General features: G+C 40.0%; 1 protein-coding gene across 1 annotated transcript in view; it reads right to left on the bottom strand.

Annotated features, from left to right (window-relative positions):
- OLA1 (Obg like ATPase 1) overlaps positions 1 to 21,284 on the bottom strand; it is a 94,937-nt gene extending 73,653 nt beyond the window's left edge. The window contains exons 1-4 of the mRNA XM_032189900.1: positions 21,201 to 21,284; positions 20,898 to 20,998; positions 19,178 to 19,321; positions 12,057 to 12,184 (exon numbers count right to left, since the gene is read on the bottom strand). Of these exons, the coding sequence (XP_032045791.1) occupies positions 12,057 to 12,184; positions 19,178 to 19,321; positions 20,898 to 20,998 (373 nt within the window). The 5' untranslated portion in view covers positions 21,201 to 21,284. The remainder of the gene's footprint in view (positions 1 to 12,056; positions 12,185 to 19,177; positions 19,322 to 20,897; positions 20,999 to 21,200) is intronic.
- Between the last annotated feature and the right edge of the window lie 4,561 nt (positions 21,285 to 25,845).

Raw genomic sequence — 25,845 nt, 5'->3', positions numbered from 1 at the left:
TCACAAAAATATATGTATGCAATTTCTATGGTGATGTTTGCTAGATCAATCTTTCTATTCTGTGACACTTCAGAGCAGCGCAGAGCAGCTCAGCCCAGAGACTGACTGCCTATCTTTCAGATTCCCTCTGCTTCTTTCCATATTTCCTCTGAAAGCAAACAATCCCTCCCTGGTAGTATACAGTCTTGTAGTTATACGTTCCCCCCTTTTGCAACTCTTTCACACACTTGACTTCCCACTCCTGCTACTATTTAGTTTGCAGACATCAATTTTTGCATCAAATTACCAAAGCTTGGTGCATAAAAATATTCAATAAGCCTCAAGGAACTGTTATCTCAGTAACAGCTATCTCAGTAAGTACTGAAATCCAAACCTATGCTCAAACATATTTTAAAAGTTTAATTAGTAAATTTAGCTTGAGGTACAGGAGCTTACCTGTCATTATTGTTATTGGAAGAAGACCTGCCTGAGAGTGCTTTGAGTCTTTTTTGGGATGTGGGGGGAAACAAGAAAGGAGAAGGAAAGGAAGGCAGAGAGAAAGAAAGAAGGAGGTGGCACTTGATTTTATAAAGAAAGTCTTTTAAACTACCTTTTAACAGAGAACAAAGTAATTGTCTAATATTGAATTCTCAGAAAATAAGCTCTACATCTAAAGATAAACACTGAGGTTCTGAAGAACACTGTTGTATCTGACATCAAGTGAAGCCCCACTTCAACTGAAAAAGCTAACGTAACAACTAGAAGTAGCATTTCTGAGGTTCTGAACAAAAACAGATGTTCAGTTAGGCATTATTAATTTAAGCGTTATTAATTTATGCATTTTTTTTAATTGTGTCCAAGCAATGAGACTTCAGGGTGGTATTTGAAGCTACAGATTCCCCTTGGCATCAATATTAAAACAATAGCTTTCAAAGCAGCTCTAGCAACTACTGCTGATGTCAACATCCACACTAAAATCAAGCCCAATGCTGTTTTGTTCACACAATTGTCTAGGTTGGAAGAGACCTCAAGATCATCAAGTCCAACCTCTGACTAACAAGTCCTCCACTAAACCATATCGCTAAGTTCAACATCTAAATGTCTTTTAAAGACCTCCAGGGATGGTGACTCCACCACTTCCCTGGACAGCCCATTCCAACGCCTCACAACCCTCTCAGTAAAGAAGTTCTTCCTAAGATCCAACCTAAAACACCCCTGGCACAACTTTAGCCCGTTCCCCCTCGTCCTGTCACCAGGCACATGGGAGAACAGGCCAACCCCCACCTCGCTACAGCCTCCCTTGAGGTACCTATAGAGAGCGATAAGGTCGCCCCTGAGCCTCCTTTTCTCCAGGCTGAACAAGCCCAGCTCCCTCCTCCTTGAGTTCTGCCACCAGGCGGACCAGGTCATCCACCTGCTCGCACCTCACGCACACAGTCTCTCTGCCCCCCGCGGGTGGTAGCAACAGGCTCAGGCACTCCCTGCACCCGGACACCTGAACTGCCGCAGTTTTGAGCGGGCAGTCGGTCTGGGTGCGCACAGACTTCCTGGAGAGCGCTGTGCCTGGTGTACACCATTGCAGCTGAGCTAGCGCTAGACCGCCGTTAGAGGAGGTGTTCGTATGGGCGGGGGGGAACGCTCTGCCCTCTCTGCTCACCCTAACTGCCGTGCCACGCCCTAACTGCTGCGCCCCGCCCTGCCGTGCCACGCCCTAACGGCTGCGCCACACCCTAACTGCCGCGCCCTGCCCTACCCGCCAGTCCTGGTCACTGCGCTCCTGCTCACTCGCGCTCCCTAGGGGCGGCTTTTGAACGGCCGGGGAGGGGGCGCTGCTGGCTCCGCCTACGCCTCGTTCTCGCCTCGTTCACCTCCCTCACGAGGTCCTGGCGGCTCCCTCGAGTGGGCTCGGTGCCGGAAAAATTAGCCCTGCCTGTCCGATCCCCCGCTTCGCTGCAGAACGCGTCTGCCCCAGAGCCGATCGTCTCGTCACGTGGCGAGTGTTCTTCCATGTAGGATTACAGGACAAAAACTATATTCTGAAATACACTATGAAGTAGTCATGAGAAACCCAAATTGCAAGACTGACAGCTTCCAGAGAGAAAAAAAAAAAAAAAAAAATCAGACCATCAGAATTTCTGCTGAGATACCAGAGAGAACTGATTAACAAAAAAGAAAAATCACTTCTGCACCCAAGCGAAAAAGTAAAACTTCACCCTTCGCTAATGGATGGAAGAGAAGTTTTGGAAAGGATACTGGAAAATACCAAGTACCTTTGTAGAAGGCTCACCAGAAGAAAGGCAGCACATTTCCACATCAGTACCTCGTCATTACAACAACAGCATAAAGGCACATCTGCAGTCAAACCTTGTATCTCACTAACATCTCCAGAACACAGTATAGTCATTAAAAGGTAATTTTTCTGTGGACTTCAGTAGACAATATGCACAGTGTTGAAAGAAAATGTCTCTAGGCCTTGCAGACTTCAAGAAAAGAAAGAAGACCAAAAGCGTGCAATTTGCATTAGGTATTTCCTATGGCTGCCTCTTTACAGACTTTTTTTTTTTTTTTTTTTTTAACTCACTGTATCAGTTTAATGCTCCCTCAGCTAGAACAGCACGACTATTTTCTGGATTACACTTTAAATGTGATTAGAAAAATGATCTATTTTTAAAATAACCCAGCAAGAATATGGTTATTTTTAAAACCAAATTGGCTCCCAAAGCCATTTTACTGCACAGTTCTACAATCAGCTTCAGCAGCACACAAGAAAGTGACAGCATATAGATGAGAAAAGGTGTTGGAGTATGGAAGTGCTAAAGCTGCCAAAAGACTTTGCAAGTTGTGTAAGTTGGGCACAAAGTATGAATTGGGGCAGGGAAGATACCTGTTTTTCTGGAATTGGCAATTTGTTCATTGTGAAACCAGGACTGCTCCAATAAATAGCAATTCTGAAAGAAAACTGAAGCAGAGGTTTTTCTGTCGGCTTATTAAACAGTCTCAGACTGAAAAAAGGTTGCATAAGAATTGGTAACTGCATAGAAATTTTGTTTGGCTGTGACTCCTAAAGTAGTTCTTTTGGTAAGGATATATACACTCTTTGGCTTTCTAACGTGCAGTTACTGCTGTCAGTGCCTTTCAAGCACCTGTGGGACCATGGGCAAAGAAAAAAGAAGCACTCAGTTGACCCCACACAGGATCTCAGACAAATTTGCTTGACACACACAAAAAAAGGAATTATATTTTAATTAAGACTTGCAATTAAATATCCCAACTAAGCCAGTAGTCCTGTTTTAGTTTCTTTAGGATAAGTAACTCATAGCCAGAACTATAAGACCAGAGCCGGCTTCTCCTGGGCTTCATTTAGAGGATTTTCTCCACTGCTCAGTTCACAGCAGCACCACATATCTATACCAGGCAACTGCCTTGACTTCAACTATGTAAAAGATATAATATCAAGGAAAAATAAAATCAAGGTGAACAAGCCAGAGAAGTCTAAAAAGTTATGGACACAAGAACAGCTGCCTGTAACAGAACGTGTGCAGTAGCATTACAGATGATACACCACATGCTGGGTATATCAATACAAGAAGTCCAGACAATTGAAAGAATTTAATTAATGAATTTTTGAGGACAAGACCAGCTAGCAAAGCATAAACTGTATTCAGAACAATTTGTAAGCATAAAGCTTATTTAAATGTAAATACAATGAACACGTGTCCAATGATGTGCACGTATTAGTTTTAGGAATATGAACTGAACACAAATCCATGACATGGCAAAGTACTTTTAAATAAAATGTCCAGTACAAAAGTGTGCTCACTGATGCTCTACTTCACAAGCACTTCAAATATCATTTTCCCTTCTTCAGCTAGATTACTGCCATTCCAGACTTTTTTTTTTTTTACTTCAAAATCTTAGATTTTAGTACCTATCTGAGGAGAAGACTATAAAAGATTTTGGAGTGAATTGGTCTCCTGCCTCAAGGCACAAAAACTACAGTGCTTGCAGATCTAGCAGGAGCCAATGCATCAGTTCTCCCCACCTGGAGGCCACCACTCCCCCAGATGACACAGCACGATCACTTTTGTGAGCGCTCCTTGTCTGTTTTACTATGAAGCCACTTCATTTCACATCAGCCTTAGCAACAATTAAACCAATTCATTTGATATCGACACACACAGTCCCCCGCCACAGTGACAAGGAATAGCGATGAACAGCCCATGAGCACTGACAGCTAACTGCTTCTGCTGGTTCACAAGCAAGCACAGGTCTATGCCCTCTGCTGGGTTAGGGAGCACAACCATCCTTTCTGTCTGGGAAGTCTATTGTATAAATTAGGAAACAGGGAAGTGCTTCCACAAGCCTATTGCAAAGTTCTAATGAAAACTTCACTTAAAAAAATAAAAAAAAGCTGCTGTTTCTTTTGAGAAAGCAACTTTCTGAATGTAAAGTTATAATATTCTCAGTCTACAGATCACTCACCATTCTGATACAATTGCTGCAGCTAATAAAGTAATGCTGATCCAACTTCCATCTGCTTGTCTTTTTCTATTCCCAAATTCTAACATGGAATTCTTTATTTTAACTTTTCTGAGGTGACATTCCTCCAACTGAAGGAACACAGGTTTTCACATTTCATATTATAGTAGTAAGAAAAAAATACTGCAGGATTTCTACCTTCAAGCTTTCCAGAAACCCCACGGCAAAGAGAAGAAGAAATAACTTACAAAATACTAAAGTATCACTGTCTTAAAGCCAAGGTCCACTACAGCATCAATAAACATGTCCACTCAAGGAGGCAAACATTTGAAAAACAATCACCTGAATACATTCAAAACACTGTCACAGCTTGATAATTTCCTTAAAATGTTGCAAAGGAAATTGAAATCCCACCTGTATTGCCTAAATATCAATTATGCACTGTCATATGACACACAGAACTATAACAAAAGTAGTTGTAGGTCAAATAATAGCAATGACTCAGTAAAGACAACCTGCCTGGTCTTTATTCTCAGGAGAGGCGGGGGGAGTGTTACTGGTCAAGTACTTTATGACTCACAGTGCAGTATATTAGAATTTATTTTTTTTTTTTTTTATGTATTCTTCAGAATTGAGAGATTGCCCTTGTAGCTCAGTAGGTAGCTCTCCTGTTTCTGGCCTACAAGGTCATAGCTTTAAGTCCCTGCTGAGGAAATTTAACAAGTTCCATCTATAAATAGAATGGCATTAGATGGTGTTACTCCAACAAGGGTGGTAGCCTGTAGATAAGAATTTTTAATGTTTCCTTCTGTTCTGATGAGAAGTAGAAATTGGACGTAGAGAGGAACAATATATTAGATGAATGGCAAAGTGGGCTCCAAAATCCTTTGTAACTTCAGTAACCATCAGACTCACAATTCCAGCACTAAACTGTAATAAAGGCTAGAGAAGAACTTAAGCACAATAAATTTCCTTCTCAATGAGCATAAGTAATTAACTAATATTGCAGAGACTGAGACTGAAAAGAAACCTCCTAGGTACACTACTATCAAAATGTAAAACAAACTTTGGATTTTTGCTTAGTAACAAAAACATTCCAACATTCACAGTTCCCATTTTCTGAAGAAAAAAATTCTTCAGGAGACATTTATTTCATTATCGGGGTTAAAAAGGACACCACTCAGCAGTGCATAAGTTTTTTGTTCCCTATACCCATGTATTCCAGAGGCTTATTCAGCTCTCAAAGAACAGCAATTACTGTGCCAAAACTCAAGAATAAAGCCTATTCAAACTCTCACTTGAGTTTACCTCTGCTTTAAAACATAGTTACCTGGCCTGAGAGCTTAAAGCTTGCCTATTGCTTCCACTCGGCAGTGACATAATTAATTTACTGATTAGCAAAGACAAAGGCTAACTCACTGGAGTGTTGACAGTTTTCCAGCACCTTTTCCAGTCCTCACCCATGTGCCTAGGAAAGCAGGCTCACTCTTCCATGGAAAACAAAGCAGTAGAGCATGCTGCAAGCAGATCTGAGGTACAAATAGTAAGTTTTGTTCATACTTGCACACCAAAAGAAAACAAACAACAGTAATAAAACAGGTGATGAGGGTGATTTTACAGTGTGACTTCCTAGGTCTTAGAGAGAGACTAATGTTACGCTCAAGTAAGAATGACGACAGACATCTTGCAAAATTCCTCTGCAATGCTTTAAGACATTTTTATCCTCTGCTATCCATCTTTAGCTTAACAGGTTATTGACCTTCCAGTATCAATTTTATTTGCCTAAGTGAAAATCCTGATTAGTTTCAGCAGTTTTCCACAGCAGACCAAATACAGCATCAACAGGGTTACAAAATTTAGATAGCAGCTGTTACACATGTGCTCAGTTTCTGCTTGCAGGTAAAAGCTGCTGTAAGTAGGGAAGAAATCTATCACTCTGCTGCTTCTGCTCATATCATCTATAACAAAAAGTCTGGAGTAAAATAAAGCTAACCATCCTCTGAAAAACTCTATTCTCCTGCAACATAAACATTATATTTTCATATGAAGACAAACTAGTGATAAGCAAATTTGTATGCATCCCCTGAAACATCTGGTACTCTCCCTCCCCTTTCAAGGTGGTGGACTGAATGCTCAGAAGTAAAAATTAAAAGAAAGACAGCAAATTACCTAAGATGAATTACCTGTTATTTTTTTCCAATCTGATATTCTAAAATTGAAACATGATGCAGATATGGTCTTGCTAAGAAAAAATACTTCAGTTTCAGCAAGGATTTTGCTAAAAGTGGGCAGAGGAATGCTATTTTCACAAATATGCGTTTGAAAAATCTCCTATGCAGTGCCTTACTGAAAATCAAGAGCCCCCACAAGATTTTATGAAAACATGAAAACAAGCTTTAGTTAATGCAATAAAATGTTTCACATGGCAGTGTCTGCAACTTTAATTTGAAAGCTTTCGTATTTTTTTTGCTTTAATATACCAGAATCACTGAAAGTTAATTCAAAGTTTAATTAAACTGAACTACTCCAAGTATTTTATTCAACTTTACTTACTCTAACAAATAACAAAGAAGAATTCAGTAAGAACTGTTATCTACTCAATATCATACAGGAATACATCTTGATTGTATAACACTAACTAGTTTAATGTGTGCAGGAAGTTAGTTTCAAACTCTGATAGCTTAGCAGTCAAATGTTTGTACACATAAGCAAGGAACCTTAACTTTTAACGGGTATCAAATAGTTTTACTAACAGAAAGAAAAAATCCTAAGAAAAACTGAAGCAAAATGTATTAAAAAAATCTGTAAGACAATAGTGTTTAATTACTTCAAGGTGAATTCTGACACATCATAAAGATAAGAAAGCAGCCTCGCTTAACAGAAGCGACACAGCCAAGCTACAGCTGCAAACACAAAGCCGCTATGATTCCCAGTGCACTGAATGTACGTGCAGAGGAGCTGAAATGCAACTCATACTCTGCTCACTGAAACGCTGGAGCAATGGAGTGTGGCTAAGAGATATCATCATATGCCTCCTCTCCATAGCAGCTACTTCCACGAGCAGTAGGTAAGATTTCTTCAAAAAAGACAGAAAAAAATGCCTCATGCCTCAAGTATATAAAGCTACAGAAAGATTAGCACCTTTATACAGAAAATGCTTTTCTTTTATTATAATTAAACAGAAGGTCAAAAAATGAGCTCAAAGGACACAAGAATGACCATTTTAACTAAATACTTTTTTTTAATCACCATTTCTATTTTTACAAGAAAAGCAAAACAGTGGAGTTATTACTCTGAGTAAGTTGTGGGGAAAGTTGTGGGGAAGGCCTGTTGTTCCCTCCCCGCTCCATCCTAGCCCCAAAGGGACAGACGGATCGTTGGGTATGGGCAAGCTGCAGCTCCTCATCCCCTCCATAAAAGCAGGGGCTGCCCACCCTGCTCAGAGCACTGGGCATTGAATGCCACATTTTTATTTATTAGAACAGAGCATTTCATAGAGAAGTATTTTTACAGATGGATTTCTTTCCAATTTCTGTACCTTTGAAGAGAAAGACTGGATTTCATTAAAGCAAATAAAAATAAGAGAAGGATGTGGAACACATTTCCTGGAAAACTAGGACCCGGGGGTATCAGTGGGAGAAGCAGCTCAAAACCACCAAAAGCTCTGGCTGCTTAGCACCCAGAACACTCAAAACTTGATGGAGCCGTAGCAGGGACTAAATATTGACAACTTCCATTTCCTTGCTAAAATGTTATCTAAGAGTGTTTCCTACATTTGCACTTGTGACAGGGTCACTATTTTTAATCCGCCTTACAAAGAAAGTAATTTTCTACAAGTACCTGTGACTGATCTGCCATAAAAGTTGAAAGTAGTTGAAGGCATACAACTGGGGAAGAAACACTATTACAACCTTCAAACAGCCTGTCTTATGCCACCATGAAAATGCTTCTGCCTCAGTTAAACCATAAATCCACCTGAAACGTGGAAAACAGAACTGAGAGAGAAATATTTCAAAACAATGAAGCTCAGAGGATGAACAAGGTTTTAACTAGTCTAAAGTGTGTGTTATCATGGTGCTAATGTTGTAAATGCCATTATCCAGGACAGAAAAAAAAAAAGAAATTTAGAATTAAAGCCCATGTTCACTCAACTAATAATAAGTGAATACATCTGCTTGAACAGAAGTTTTCATACTTTGATTCATCCAAAAATAAAATATAACCCTATTTCCCTCAAAAAAAACTGGGATAGCCTCTGAAATAAACAAACAAAGGTTGATATCAAATTGGTTACCTCAAAGTATTCATTTTTAGTTTGTGCACTTTATTAGAAAAAAAAAAAACTGTAGTAAGTTTTTAAGGAAAGAAAAACATACAGTTCTACTCTGTATGGGAAAACTTGTTTGCTGAGCTACGAGAACCCACTCCATATTGTTACTAATCACACAAAAATACAGCAGTACTCTCTAACACATTACCTGGCTTTACTTATCCTATTACCCTACCATATGTTGTTCTCACACATTGCTGCTCCTTCAGTATATATATTTGAAGAGTAGTTTACACATAAAAACATTTTCCTTGAATTCATAAACACCATGCCTCCCAGTGAAAGTAACAGTGTATCTAGGATATGGAAATCAGAAGCCTGAAAATCCATAACCACTTCAAGGTGGAGTTACTTTCCTTTTTCAAAATGAAATAAAGTACCACATTAAGCAGACATAAATCTTCTGTTTAGCTTTATCTTATGCAAGAAACAGCGTAGGTAAATGTCACACACAACTTCCACAGTTTCAACAGAAACTTAATCACAATTATTCTAAGAACACTAGAGCTGCAGCTCACCTACGTGCCCTGCGGTGGACTAAGTGATAGGCAATGATCTTCTTCAAAAACCTTCCCTTAGCACAGAATAAACATCACTGAATCCTGTTGTGGGAGCTAAAAACCACAAACAGACCCTTTTGTCCTTAAGAAAGCAAAAATTCAACATATTCTTAGTGAATAAAGAAAAACGGGATCAAAACCATTAGCCTAGGACTATAAAGTACCTTCAGTGAGATTCCAGAAGCTCATTACACTCAAACCGCTCTCCATTCCTAGCTACCCAATTCGTCACCTGTCATTACCTTAATTAACACAACCTGAGTGAGCTTTTTGCAAAAACTCCAACTGAACCAAGCCTAGAAGAACAGCCAGGCACACATCCCTGTAAATTCTTGGGATCATCTGACTGTGCTACCTCTGATTATAGTCCAAGAACTGTTTTTACCCGGTAAAATAATGTGCTTCAGGGCAGCAATAAAGGTGTTCCATAAGTTATATTATGGAATCAGACACTGACATTTAAAAAATAAAATAAAATAAATGGCCAAGCATCTTCATTGTTGGGAAAATAACATAGAGACTCAAATAATGTGATCTGGTAGACAGCATTAGTTTTAAAGCCTTTTTTCTGAAACAAAAAACAACCAACCAAACACAAAACTGTTGTTTCCCAAGCCAGTCTAGCACACATTTACTTTGGTAGCAGCTGGAGTTAGTAACACTCACTCCATCTCTTGAAGTCAAGTTCCTAGGACAATAAGCGAACATGAAGTTTTCAGAAGATTCCCACTGGCATCTGAGTTCTGCAAATCACAGAAGAGGAGGAAAAGATCAACACCCTGCTACCTCATACCGCACTACTTTGGTACATCCGTAGCCAGTCCAGGAGTCCACAGAGAGCCCACACAGCAGGATGTAATCAGCATCTTTTCCTACTATAAACCTAAATTAAAAGAAACAAACTCAGTGCAAAGGACAATCCTCTTGACTGGAGCCCATCAATACCAAGACAAAATGACTCTACCCAGATCTGGATAAAAAGCTGTTTATAACCATGGGAAATCCAGTTTTTCTTGTCAGGATTAACACATTCCACACAATGAAAGTTATGTTTGTTTCAGATCTGCAAAGTCACCACTACCTACCTTTCCTAGTTTTTCAGAGAAATGTAATGAATACGCGAATAACAGCCAGTAAGCCTAAAACCCAAACTCATGTAGATAACAACATGCTCAGCCTGACACTAGCAGCACTCCAGCTTGAGCGTGGTCTGCCACACTTCTCAGTGTCAGGGTGACACACAACGCCGTTTGCCTAACCAACCTTTCTTCAATACATTCAGGCACACAGACCTTGAAGTGCATGGAAAAGATCTTTGGAAAGATCTTCATGTTTATGGGCAATTAATACAATTTTACAACAATTCACGACTAGCTGGCATTTTAACTAAAATGTGTCTAGCAAGAGCAGTATAAGAGGAAAGCTAATATTTAAAAAAAAGAAAATGAAAAAAGTGCTATTTAAAAAGTGATTCTAGTATCTTTTTTGATCCAAAAGACTGAAGAAAAAGAGCAATAACCATTTCACAACCATTATATTTCAGAATCCCAAAAAGAAACTGAAACGTTTATCAAGTAAATGCAAGACTAGATTAAGAGACAGATTTTAATACGAAGAATACAAAGTATCTGAATGGTCCAATTGCTTTTTCAATCCCCCAAAGAAAAGCACAAAGGGCATTAACCCTTATAATAGCTGTCAGAGACAAACACGTAATATTATTCAATATATACATTAAAAAGCATCTTCTCCACTGGATCAATTTGTTCCATAACAAGCATCTATGATATAAATACTGAAACAGAACAAGTCTAAACAGGTTATCACTTGTTCTTAACTGGCACCAGACAAAACCATAATTACAAACCCAGGACAGCAATGGATTTGGAGAGACTGATCTCCCCTTTCTTCTAGGGAAATTGTAGCAATGGTTGTTAGGTAGTCCTAACACGAGCATTTACAATATATCGATGTATTAGTACCACCTTCACATATGGATCTAGTTCCTGAAGTGATGCAGAAATTCAACAGATTACTTCACTTTATCCCAGTGAAGATTTGTCCTCACCTTTTCAGAACACTTCAAATACTGGTCATTACTTAGCTGCAATCGTTATCCCATGGCTTTCTATTCTACTCAAAGTATATGTCATATGACTTAGGGAGAAAACAGTAGTACTAGATATACATATGGCCAAGTTCTCAAAGGTGAGATAATGCATTCTGCACCACCCTCCCCCCCACTTACTTAAAGATGGTTTCCAGGCAAACACTTTGGAGAAAGGCCTAGGTTCCCCAGAGCACATCCTATTTTTCAGCAGTAAAAGCCTAAGAACACAATACACTTGCCTCCAAAGTTTGTTCCACTTGATTGAAAACCAGAGTACCACTATTCCGTACCAAATTTGTGTCTAGGTATTCCTGATGCACAACAAATTGTACCCAACTTACCTGTTCATCAGCCCTGTAATTAACTATAAAGGCATGTCAGCTCACTGCTCTGCATAAATATGCTTCAAATCTCAACTTCAAGGGAACACGGGTTCTCACCATCTAAATCATTACTGTAAGATAGCAATCGCCAAATTTTATGACTAAGCTGAATGGTAGAAGTGATTTTTTAATGGATATTTGGTTCTACGGTTCTTGAAGTACAACAGTGCTGTCCTGTAAGCTACAGGTAGAACATATAAATGGAGTTTACATACGCATCAGATGAAAGATCCCATCGCAGGCATTAATATGAGACAAAAAGGCATTTCCTAAGCCTTGGCCAGTATGGGCTCCTTTCACAAGGCCAGCAATATCCACTACATTCAGAAAGGCTGGAATTTTGCTGAAAGATAAAAGTTGAAAGTTTCATTGTTGAGGCATATCAGCAAAAACATTTGGCACAGAAATAAGTTAAGAATACGAAAATGCATTCCCCTTTTCCAGAAAAAGATGCACATGACAGTATCTTTCTTCTCCATTTAACTTGCCATGTATAAAAGACAAGATTCCCTCCTCCCTTGAGTAAAACAACAACCATTCTTTAATTTGTCATAGTTCATGGAAAATGAAAACACTTTTTTTTTTTTTTTTTTTTTTGACAATGTGGAATCATAATGACATCTATACAAATAACCAACCAGGCCTGAAATGCTGAAATGAGCAGTTTTCATAGTACCAAAGGGATAAAACTCATACGTGGTTATCACGCTCTGCTGTTTTCACCTCTAAGGTTACTGTTTAGTTCAGTAAGTTAAGCAACTTCGTCAGAAGACAAGGGCATTTTTTGAAGTGTTGATTAAAACCAGTAGTTTTAACTAGTAGTAGTGGTGGTCAGGGTTACACAAACAATTTGAAAGAAGGCAGAAAACAAATTTAGATGAAGCTGAGAGTTGAATGGACACAGCTGTGACATTTTACACCAAGTACATTCAAACCAAAATTACTTCTCAAAATCCATCTTGGGAAAACAACAATTAAAACTCTGATAATGTGTCAACTAAAAGCACAGTCTACATAAATGACCATGCCATCATTTACAACTGCAGAGAGAAAACCATGCTAAAATGGTGCAAATTCCTCACTTGCGAAAGACTAGAAACAGCACACCACAGGCATCAAGACTTCCAACTTGAAGGCTTCAAAATACATAAACAAAAGGAACAGTACTTAATTTCCAAACACCGTAAATTATCACCAACTATATTTCACTAGCATGATGCTCAGATAAATACAACACTTCACTGTCCTACTAACATTCAAGTATAATGAAAAATGCCCAAATCTAATGCCCATGACTAAATGCGCTAGTAATGTTGATGAAAAGGGTGTGACTAAAGCTATGAAGTCTATCCCATTTTTGTTTTCAATATTCCTCTTACACTTCACAAGAAAAATGTGGGGTGCTTGTGTGTTTCTTTTTTGTGTGCATGTGTGGTTTTTTTTTGTTCTTGCTTTTGTTTTGCTGTTGTTTTGTTTTTTCCCCTCCTCCAAATAAACAAACATTACAGTACAGGATCTGGACAAAATCTTTTTCTTCACCAAGGTAAAGTTCAAAGCACTACTATACCCATCAGCTGTAATAAATTGGGAACTTAACAATGCATTCCATGTCATCAATACCTTTGTGACGCGATTAGAGACAAGCCATAATACAACACAACATTCAAAAGGGTGAGATTAGAAAATATGCAAGAAAATGTTTACAACATAGAATGAGTTGCTTATAGTTCTTATAAATACCTTCGGAAGTAAACAAACTTTGAAAGCTTCACATTTTTGTCCCGCTATGGTTTTCTTAGAAAATTCTATCGATTTTTTTTTTAATTACTAGTACACAAATTCAAATGGAAGTAGCTAATCAGTCATCATTAAGGAACTATCAAGAATAACACACATTCTGAAGGTAAAAACCAATAACTCCATAAATGCATTAAGCTACTGATTCCTCCCACCTGACAGAGGTGCAGAGCTAATAAAACCTTCACAAGAAACAGCAGCAACTTCCCTGAGAGAATTGTTAGAATTCGTTGCTTTTTGACAAAAAGTTAAGTCAGCAGCAAGGCAGAAAAATGATACTTTTTTAAAGCATTTTTCCACTGTAATTTCAAATCTTACTATAAGAAAAACAAAGGCAGTGTTAGAAATGTTCTCTTTCGATGCTCGCCTCTAATCATTCCGGCAGGATTAGCTTCCTGGCCAAGCCATCAGAAGAATTCACACTTTCGCTAGAGATGGCACATTAGAGCAGGACAGACACCTTCATATGCAGATCGGCTACTGTCACCAGAATCGGCCTCATTTGCCAGACAATGGATGCAAAACTCCAGCATATTTATTTCACAGTTGGCTAATACAAGCGAGAGACCTTTGAAGACGAAGTAGCTGGGTTTCCAAGATGTTTTCTCATCTTCGTCTCGGGTATCAAAAAGCTAACAACCCAAGCAAAGTAAAACAATCACCATTCTTGGTGGCCCAACCAAGTAATTGTTTAGTACAACTAAGTGTTTAGTTGCAAAATGTTGCAGGCAACATGCACCTAAAGCTTTGGCTTCAGATTAAAACATACCTATCCAAAATGCTGCTTCTCTCCCTGTGTTTTTATTCTTCTCCAATGACAATGCCCTAATAATTTCTTTGCAGCATTTACTGCAGTTTACTGAAATCTCACACCCACCAGGATACCCTGAAAAGACAACCAAAAGCTTCAGCCAATTTCATAATGCAGCAGTTTTCCAACAAGCCTGGGTGATGATTCTTGTAACGCTTACTTTGCGTTCATTCCCTGAATGGTTCAAGACACTTCTCTCAACTCAGGCTCTACCAGGTCCAAGATCCCACACAGCAAAAAAAGGTCAGATTCTTTTCCCTTTGGTAAAAAGAAATGTTACTAACTCCTGGTTCCAGTATGGGCTCTTCTTCCTTTAAAAGCTTTCATTTGAAATCTGTTAGAAAAGAGAAATTCTACTTCCTTCCTGAGCATTCCTATAGCTTAAGCAGGAGTCATCTGTTAACACTTCACAAATTACAAGAAGTAGCAATGCAGATGACCATCTACATTGTGAGAACTTCTCAGAAATCCAGAGTCCTCTGTCCTCACTATTATTTTCGGCTTATTTCCAAACACAACGGAGCAGTACAGTCCCTGCGTCTTCCAGGAGATTGTACTAACACTGCTACTGCAGTCGACCTTGCAAGAAGTTCTCACAGGGTAAAAACATCTCACAAGGTAATTAAAGAAACCATCTTTTGAAAAACCGGGTACTGCAGATGAACTCTGGTCATTTCTACACAAGAACTATTTCATGAAAAACATCTTCTCCGTGGTACTAACTTGAACCTAACAGTACAGGAACCAGAAATGAAAAAATCTGCTAATTAAATTTCACCTTTGTAAATTATAAAAAAAAAGTAGAAGATTCAGTGCAGATTGAGACACATACTCGTATGCTACTCAGTAAGTAATTACACCACCAAAATACATCTAATCAAATTTTGCCTCTCCCACCAGGCAGAAAAGGTGGCACAAACTCCCACCACTTAAGATTTTTCATTCACTGCTGGCAAGTTTTTTACATGCAAGTTAACTTACAGCAGCCAGATCTCACTGAAGAGTTATCAAACTGAGCGATACCCAGAGAAGAAGCATGCTAACAGCATGGTGTGCTTGCCGCTTCAGGCCAGAAGTTTTCTGTAAAACTGGGATTCTCTTATAGATGCTGACATACCAGGGTTACAGCCAGCTAAGTTATTCATGCTTCACTTTGGAATTATAGGTGAAGTTTTCATTTACATTAATGCTATTTTTTAACCTGGAGGAGGCCCCATATGATGTCAAAGAGTCCCACTGCTGATCTAACAAGCAATTTCCACCAAATGATTAAAGTATTTTTACTCCAAAACTTGATCAAGTATCCAAATACCTTACCCTGCAATACAGTCAAGAGAACTTTTATTTAATATTACACCAGACTTTTATGACCCAGACAACAATGGAAGTTACTGCTCAGATTTAGTTCAGTCACCACCACTCAAGCACTGTAGATCTGAATGCATGAATTTTAACAATCTACAACATAATAGGGTTTTTTTTTATAGGCAATTTGCTGAAAAAAAAAAAAAAAAAAAAAAAAAAAAGAGAGATCCTGAAGGATAATGCTAGAGCTAAAGAGGGCTAGTTGTACTTCACATATTATTCCCCTGTGAGATAACAAGGATTGCTTTAAAATTTAAGTTGAAAAAGACATCCAGGAGAGATTTAAAACAGCCTAAATTAAACAGAAATGTTTGTAGTTGCAATAAATGCTGTTTTGTGAATACAACTGTGCCACACAATGCATCTACTTACAGCTGCAAACACACCAGGAATTGAATGAATACCGCTAACTTGAGAAAGGATGGACCAAACAAATTACTTATATTTTACTCATTCCTGCTTATAATCTGATTTGATTTTAAGCAGAGCAGGAAGCAGACGCCTAGACTTTAAAATCCTTTTCTGTTAAAATATTACCTGCAGTTAACAGATCAATTGTTTCTGGATTTCAATTCCCAATTTTCAAGGCAGGAGCTACCTGGCAAGATGAACACCTTTTCTATTTTAAAATTAGTGGATACCGTTGTTTCCTACCTGGTTAAGATTCAGGAAAAAGAATACATATTTCTGCTTTTGTTCTTAAACGGATTATCTTCCAACAAAGATCATCTTTTTCCAATTGCTAAACTGAAACTAATTCAATCATTAGTCAGTCAAGCCTTGCCTGAAAGTACCCATATTGGGGGAATGGAGGTAGGAGAACAAAACAAAACCTCACCTTTCCTCTCTGGAAAAGCTAGATGTTAACACGACATAAAAACCGTGAGTTTTCACTGAGCATGGTTCAGTCAGTACACCTTGATCTAATACGCACAACTTTACCTTTATGTCATTGCCTCTAAATTGTTGCCTACAATTCATTTTATTTGCAAACATTTACATTTCCAGTAAGTAACACCAGCCAGCTGTCAGTGGGGGCTAGCAGGTAACTGCACACCAGCCCCACTCCAGCGGATGCTTTAATCTTGTGGCAATGGGAATGGATCCTCAAGCAACAAACGGTACCTGGAGAGCCCCGCTCCTCCTCTGGTGGCAGAGCAGCCACAACCCAGACCAGTGCTATTCTTGCAGCAGGGCCCACCCCTCCCTGGCAGAAGCAATGTCCTCCCAGCATCCAGGTGACAATGCCTGCCAGCTTGGCCCAGTCATGCTCACCACACCTGCGGGAGCCCAGCACAAGCAGGCAGGAGAGGTTTTTGGCTGCTGCCGCTCTGCACGGCTGCTACTCGTGCTAAGCAAAGAGGCTCTCAGGAGTGCTGGACTCCAAGCATCCAGACAAAATCGCTTTGGCCTGTTATACGTTACTTACAACAAAGCCCTCTTCCCTCCAACCCCAAATAATGACTGCAGTTCTGTCATGACTAAGTGTAGCATATAGGAAATAAAAACATCAGTGCTTTAAACTGTACGAGACAAAATCTTCAGGCATTAGGGCAAATGAGGCTGGCTTAACGAGTACTTAATGTCTATATGACATTTCTGCATGCACAGATTGATTACTTTTACTAATCTAAACACGTAGAAAATTAACACTGTACATCTTACATAAAGATGAAGAAAGAAATCAAGACTATTCAAGAGAAATTAAGGAATTTAAATTACAATTTAAATGTAAATTAAATTGTGTATCTTCATGACCACAGCCACCTTTCCTTGAGTTAGTTCCAACCAGATAAACACAAACAGTCCAAGGAGCATTACCTCAGTCTACTGTGCTACTGAATTACTGCCTTTTTTTTTTTTGCTTGTTACAGTGAAATATTAAAGAGAGAAAAGCATAATAACAGAATTCAGAGGAGCTACTCACTAATCCCCATATCCATTTAAGTAATCCAATAACAATGTCCAGTAAAATGTCCAGTAATATTAAAGGAAAGGGGTTTTGTGTGTTCTCTCTCCAGACAGCTTCTGAGTGGGACGCCATGCATTCCTTCTAAAGAGAGATGGCCAAAGAAGGTGAGGAGGAAGAGCTCGTTCTCTTTGTCACTTCAACTACTGATTTAGAAGTAGCCAGTCATAGTTAAATGAGAAGAAACAGAGTGTTTATGCAGCCAAGCAGTGATATTATTACAATTTAGACTTAAAAACAAACAAACATAAAACTATGAATTGTATAAGCCACATTGTTACTTCTGCACAATCAACAGACCAAAGTTTTTGTCTCAAGTTCAGCACAGCTTTATTGTATAGTCTACATAGTAACAAGTCTGTTTAATGCTCACTTGGGAAGGAAAAATTATGTAACATTATAACAATTCACCTAAACAAATAACTCTGTATTAGTGTATTTCTCAGTATTTATGAAGTACGTAGGAATTACAGATAGAAGCGACTTGTTTGGACCTGAAAATTAAGGTGACAAATGGATTCTTGGTCAGTGATCTTTTTTGAGCTGGGAGATACCTGGCTCGAAAACTCAAGGCCCAGATGTTAAACAAAAGCACGGACATGCATGATAATTTGACCCTATGATTTACGTACATTCACTTTATTCAAGATACACCTGCATGTAGTTGAAAACTGAAATTAATAAGTTACGAGTATCTATTTTAGTTTCTGGGTTCTGAAAGTACCTTAAATTTTTCTTTTCAATCACAAATCCATTTCTCACACTGAGCACATAGAGCAGGCTATGAAAACAGTCACTACCAAAAAACAAAGATGTGACAAAATCAATACACTTATAGAGCAGGGAAAGATTTGAAAGAGAGAGAGCACTAAATATAATTGAATGTATCAGGCAACAAATAGCAGAGCCCCAAAAAAAGGAGAGAGAGTTCGGGAAAAAGGCTGTCCATAAACATTACTGTTAAAAGACTGATGGCACAGGTTAAGCTGCAAGGTAGCTAAATAACCATGGCATATATTGTATTCTGAACAACGTAAAAGACAGGATGAAAACTTTAAAATGAACAGTCTCATGACACAGATTAGGTATGTCCACTATTGTTACTGTTGATTTTCCAAATCTCTGCAAAAGATCCAAGTCACCTGGGAGTCTCTACCTTCAAAGGTGAAACAAAGCTGAGCAGTGACTAGCAGTACCCAGACTTCTCACTCATAGCACAAGAGTCATATGGAAAACAAAGTCCAGCTGTTTGTATACATACCATTTCATATACTAAGAGAGACACCAGTAAAAACAAAGTCATTGTAATTGCATTAAACTTCTATGCAAACTTTGGTTTCAGTAACACCATTTCATCTGTTTAAACAAAGAAAAATACGAAGAACTTGAGTTACCTCGGAGGTTTGTGGTACTGACACAGGAAGTCAAATCTGTCATCTGGCACGGGTACTCGACTCTCATTTGGATCAATAGTACAGAACGGGAAGTTTTCTGCTGCCGCTTGACTCTTTGTTAATACATTGAAAAACGTGGATTTCCTGTTTAAAAAAAAAAAAAAAAGACTTTTTTAAACAAATTTGAATTAGAATAATTTACAAGGGCTGGATAGAAGCACATTATCCCAAACCACATGCAGTACTGAACTATGCCTCTGCTTCAAGTGACCATTGCACTGTTTCTAGTACAAGATGCTTTCAAATGCACATACGGAGTGTCACATCAAAACTCCATGTTTACCTCTCTTCTGTGCCCTAAAGAATTCCCCTAAGTGACTGTATCGCACATGTCAGCAGAGAAATTCTAGGTCAAAAGCAAAACACAGCTCTGCTGGCCACTACTTATTTTCCTTGAACATAAAATGAGAAAACAATCAGGAAGCCTGAAACGTATTTCAAGTGAATGTGCTTTGCTGAGACCTATCAGCCTTTTCCACAACTATACTATTTCTTCAGATTTATTTACGCATTAACACAACTTCAGTATCTAAGCAATAAAAGTCAACAACCAAACACAGAAAAGGTAGCAAAGAAAGCAAGTCACATCAGTTAATTGATTTCAAGTGATTTTTTTGTGCATATGAATATACAGTTTAACTCACCAAAGATTTTTTGTGTGTTAATTACTGTCAGTAAAACTGCTAGGGGAAAAAAAACCACATTTCATTTAAACCGGACAGTAGATTATTTTGTTAGTTGGCATTTATTAAACCAAAAATAGCCACTCCTGAGTTATTGCTAAGAGAAAGTTCTTAATCAAGTCCTGAATCTTCCACCTCAAACACTCTGTTAGGTGTTTGGTTTCTTTCTTTAATTTCAGTTTTACAGACTTTCTCTGCCACTGGGTGAAAGAAGTCTGATAGCTGTCCCTGTACACAGCCAAAATGCTCAGAAGTCAGTCACAGTTGTCCTTGAAAGTTGTTTTATAACTGCAAATGCTATTTTCTCCATTTATGTGTTAGCCATTGCTATCACTAATTATTTCCTTTCTGGTGTGCAACTCTCTTAGGCCCTGAAAAAGTAAATAGATATAAATACTGACTTCTTGTCATTTCATTATGGCTTTGAGACAAGTTCAAAGTTTTCTTTCTTATTTTCAGAAAAGAAAGAAGTAGGGAAAGCTTTCAAAAAACTTCATAACGTTAACCAGAATGGAAGATACGATAGTGATGGTTAAGGTGCTTTTTCATCTCATTAAAGAGATAGTAAATATACTATTTTTGTACCATTTTACAGCCACTTTGCCCTTACTTCTCCCTTTTATTTTGCTATCGTATTGCACAAGGGTTGTAAGTGTGTGAACACCTGGAGGTTCTGCTAGTGAGCACGACACGCAGATCACCACCACAAGCGCTCTCCAGGGGACTCACCCTCCTCCAGAAGCACCTCAAGACAGGCTCCTCCGCCAGGCCCGACGCACTCCAGCCGAGGAGCACGCCAGGGGACTCCAGCTGCTGTCCCCCACCCGCCCCGTCCGTGACACTCGTCTTTACCAGCTCCCCAGGAGCCCTGCCCCGTGAGGCCCCCCCCGCGCCCCTCACCCTCCCCAGATAACGCAGGAGGGCCCCGCCTGCCCGTGCCCGCCCCGCTCCATGCCCACGAGGCGGCCGCCACCCACCCGACGTTGGGCAGCCCGACGATGCCGATCTTGAGGGACGTCCCGAACCGGCCGATGATGGGGTGCGCCTTCACCCCGTCGCCTGCCTTCTTCGGCGGCATCTGGGGAGGCAGAGCAGAGCACAGCAGATCAGAGCAGAGCAGAGCACAGCAGAGCGCCGCGAAGGCCCCGCGGAGCCGCCTAGGGGCGGGGAGCCCCCCGGAGGCCGCCCGCGGAGCCCCGGCCCGGTGCGCGGCCTGCTCCCGGGGGCACGGGCGGCGGGGCGGGGCGGGGCGGGGGCTGCCCCCACGCGGCCGGGCTCACCTCGCGGCACGGCACCGGCGGGGAGCGGAGCGGAGCGGCCTGACACGCGGCCGGGACACGCCGGCCCAGCAGCTGCCGCCGGCGGAACAGGCGGGGCCGCGCCGCCCATCGGCCGTGCCCGCCGCCAGGGGAAAGGTCGGCGGAGCGGGGCGGGGCGGGGCGGCCTCGGCGGGGCTCCGGGAGCGGCCCGGGAGCTCCGCGCTGCCCCGGAACCACAACGAGCGCCCGGGGCCGCCCGTGGCAGGCCCAGCAGGCAGGGAGCAGGAACGGGCACGGGGAAGCACGGAGAGAGCCCTGCGCGTCCCGGCTCCGCCGTGCTTCTGCCAGCAGCCATCCAGGCGGGCTGGGGGCACCGCAGCGTGCGGGACGGGAGACTTCCACCTCCGAGGATAGCAGTGGGATCGCCTGCAAGTTGATACTTCAGGCTGTCCAACTTAAAAAGACGTTCCTGAAGCTTTTGGACTTCACAGAACCCCTGCACCACATCCAGTGACCTTTCCAAAGCCATTCACGGACAGTAATCCATAGTCTAACATAACGCCTAATGCTGATGGCAGCGAAGATTATCATTGGGGAAGAAAATACCACAACCTGAATACATTACAATCAAATGCAATTGTGTTTACTTAATAAATTACAATGTATATATAACAGCAACTCGTGCTATAAGTAAAACCAGCAAAAGTACATATACCAGTTTAAAAAAGAACATTCATAGATGAGCCCTACCCACCTGGAGGAAACAGCTGTGTGCCACAAGACACACAGATCCCAGCATTTAGGGCTGGTGACCATGGGGCTCCCAACACCTGCAGCACCAGCCACCTGGGGCATCCCTACCAGGAGGAGAAAACACACATCCCAAAATCAGCAAAGACTCAAAGAAAGGGGATGGTGACAAATAACTAAGTAAAAGGGGGGCTGTCTGAGGTGCAACACCAGCCTGAGGAATCAGTGAGCCAGCATTGGAGGCGAGAACAGAGCTCTGCACCCAGCTGCAGGTGCGCAGTGTCCAGTCTCCATGTCCCAGCAGAGCTGGTTCTGGCTGGCAGAATGTGCCTGAACAGCCTGGGCTAGGCAGGAGGTAACAGGGACCTGCAAGAAGTTACAGCTGTACTAGAAGAATTTATCTCCATGCAGGGTTCCACTTAACCTGTAAATAGGATTTTAGTGTAATGGATGACCATTATTAATATAACCTGTATTTTTGCTGCTTCAGCAATGCCTCTACAAAACCAGCTTTGCTGTCCTATAAAGGAGAGTGCAGGCGCGCAGAGCCTGTTCAGCCAGTATTCAGACGCAAGACTGGACTTGACTCTCAGATCAGCTGGGGGAAGAAGTGGCTGGTTTCAGAAGTCGGTATTTCTACAGGGTGCTAGGTAACATAGCAAGGACATTTAGGGCTACACTGACAGTTATTAGAACATAGAATGTTTCCATTTGCTGTTTCAAAGAAACAAAGAGATAATTTTAATCTATAGATAGGATGAAGATTGCTAACTAGCTGTAAGTCATTAAGATCATCAGTTCCCCAATCAAATTACTTTTATAATATCATTTTCAACAAAAAAAAAAAAGAGTCCATAATGATTAGACTTGCATTATGTGTCTAGAACTTTTTTTTTTATCATGTCATAAATCTATGCTAACATCACATTCTGATACTTTGAAGAGTACAAATACTTAGTTGAGGGTATAATTTGCTCTAGGGGGGGGGTCTTTAAAATATTTTAATTGAAGAATAATTCATTTTTCATCTAACTTCCTCTAAGATCTGTTAAAACAATTAGCCAAAAATAAATAAATCAGCAAGAAAACAACAATTCTCTCAACCTAAATAGGTCTTGTCAAAATACGTCATGCTATAATTTAAGGATGTCCTCCTATACAGGCTTTTTTATTGAACGTGATCTCTAAGAGCACTCTGAAGTGATTATTGATTGTATAGGAACCATGACCAAGACCCTGCAACCCTTCTGCAAATAACAACGTGAAGGGAAGGGAAGCATCAGGCACAAAGAGTAACCCTGTTCACTGCAAGCAGAGATGCAGGTTCAGATCTCCTGGTCTTCTGTTTCCTGACCCAACAATCCTGCACTGGGGCAGGCAGCACCAGAAACATAGAATACCAGGAATATGCACTGAGCATCAGCTTTCCTTTCGGATTCAAGGAGCAGTGGCAGTGAGGCATACTACCAGGTCTTTGTTCGTGCTTATTTAGATTAGTAAAGGCAGCATATGCTCAAGAGGCATATGCCCATTGTAAACACATCCGGATTTGTTTATATCAACTCGCACAGCAATTTAATAAATAACAAACTAATCCTTGAGAGATTGTATCTGGGAATATATTAGATGTCAAGAAGACAAGACAAAACATTTAGAATATACAAAAAATTAGTTGTAGAATGTTACAGAAGTCTGACCAAGACTCTTGAAAAAAAAATTAAAGACACTTTCTTCAACTCAGACTGTTCCTCTGAACCATTACAGACAGACACCATCAAGTGTTTGCCTGCTAAGAAAATTGAAGGAGAGATGTCAGTAAAAACTGTTCTTATAGCATGTCCTATTTTAGATTTGTAAGATTAAATTCTCAGAACTGGAAAACCACCAGAGTGAAGGAGTCAAGGTGAGAGTATCATCAGATTATATATCATCTCAGTTACAATAAAAGGAATATAATCTTGATTTTTTATTTATTTATTTTGCTAAGAAAGGACACTGTTTTCCAAAGCCTAATTCTGAATTACATATCAAAAAAACAGCAGTTACTACTTATTTTCCTTTTCAGTGACCAAAGATTTTGCTGCAGTATGGTGGAGAAAAAGACTATGGTATCCATGCAGAGATTTTTCCTCTTAGTGTAGTGGTAATCATTAATAGTCAGTCTTTGGTGGTAGCATGCTTATGCAAGTCTTTCTATTACTTTAATCTAACACTACCAATAGGAAAAAGAAAAAAATAACAACAACAACTAATTCAAGTTAACATTTAGTTACTTAGCTCTTGAATGAAGCAAATGGATTACTACAAGAAACATTCAGACATACTGAAATTAGCCAAAAATGTGTATGAATAACTGCTGAGCAGCTCTGCAGCCTTTGCATCCGTAAATAAAAAACCTCCAGTAAGCAAAATTTGTGTCTTTTTCAGGAATGGAATCAACACATCTCGGTCTTCCAGCCTTCTAAAAGGTCAAGACAGCCCACTTCTACCCATCCTACTCTGTATGTCCTGAAAGTAGGGTCACACAAGGCTACTTCACTGCAGAATAAGGCATGAACTCACCTATCTCCATTAATAAGGCCACAAACATTGTGAAAGGCTACTTTTGGGGACCATTTCCATCAAATACATTTTCTTAACCTCTTAACATTTTGTCAATCGATGTTGTTGTCCATCTTTTTAGTGTAGGCATGATATCTCTCAAAATATTTTTTTAAACTATCTTCTTAAAATAATTAAGCTGAGTATTTGTCTATGACAAGAAAATTGCTAATTATCTAGCACCCAGTTAAATTCTTTTCTTCACCAGTTCATAAGCACAATATAGGTATCAGCAGTTTGCTATTTGAAATAAAGGACATATATATATATATATATATATCTTTGTATCTATGTATATACATAAATATACATTATAGAGTCTAAAGTGTGGGTAACTCTGATTTTAGCTATCTGGGAAAACAGCTCAAGTCTGGAAGAGAAAGAGTTGTTAAGATCTTGACCACTTCTGCTGCTGTTTCTAGTTCAGCATGCCTAAATCAGTGCTGTGCGTGCAAGAATTTGCAAGTTTGCATACAATTTTTTTAATTGATGCCCTTTGTACTTCATCACACACCATACTGTAATAATGCCATCCTTCAATCTATTTCTATATCTATTTTATTTTAAGTCATTGCTGTTTCATTACCTACAGTAAAGGACTTAAAGCATTTGATTCCATCAGCTAGAAATCATCTCTTGGCAGTGTAACATTTCACCCTACCTACCTTTGTTTTCAGGTTGCATTTAGAGTCATGCTTTGCCTTACTTGGTTGAATGTTTCTATCCAAATCTGTCATAGTGATGAAAGCCTTGTTTTAAACTGGCATGCATAGCTTAAATTATAACAATCCTGTTACTTAAAATGTGTTGTGTAAGTTTGATGGGAAAAAACATCTAGAGAGCAGTCATCTCAATGTCATCTTAACTCTACAACATGGATGCCTGCAAAAATACAGCTTATTGTACAGCTAGCACACGTGCAGAAGTCAAACAGTCCCAGAGGGTCTCTGCCTGATTAAAAACAATGTTTAAGGGAGAGTAATAAAACAAACACCTCGTGGTTTGTGCCACCAACATACTCTTTGCTTTTTGCTTCCCAGAACATATATTTACTGCAAAGCCACCGTTAACTACAGAAATAAGTGGTTTTGTAGAACTGAAAGAATAAACACAGAGCCCCTGATCCTTGCTGTGACCGGGCAATGTTCAGCGCAACCCAGGGGGTTAGAAGAACAAAGTTGCTTTTGCACACCACCAATCCTGGATTGCCTGGGTCCTTGCCCCTGGGAGGGAACGGGATGGCTATGAGGAATAAATACACTCTGTGCTAAAAAGAAATGCTGCTCAAGGGCACAGTCTAAACTAAATGCTGTTC

Source organism: Aythya fuligula, chromosome 6 (genome assembly GCF_009819795.1).
Source record: "Aythya fuligula isolate bAytFul2 chromosome 6, bAytFul2.pri, whole genome shotgun sequence".
Lineage (NCBI taxonomy): Eukaryota > Metazoa > Chordata > Aves > Anseriformes > Anatidae > Aythya > Aythya fuligula.
This window is presented reverse-complemented; position numbering and strand designations above follow the sequence as displayed.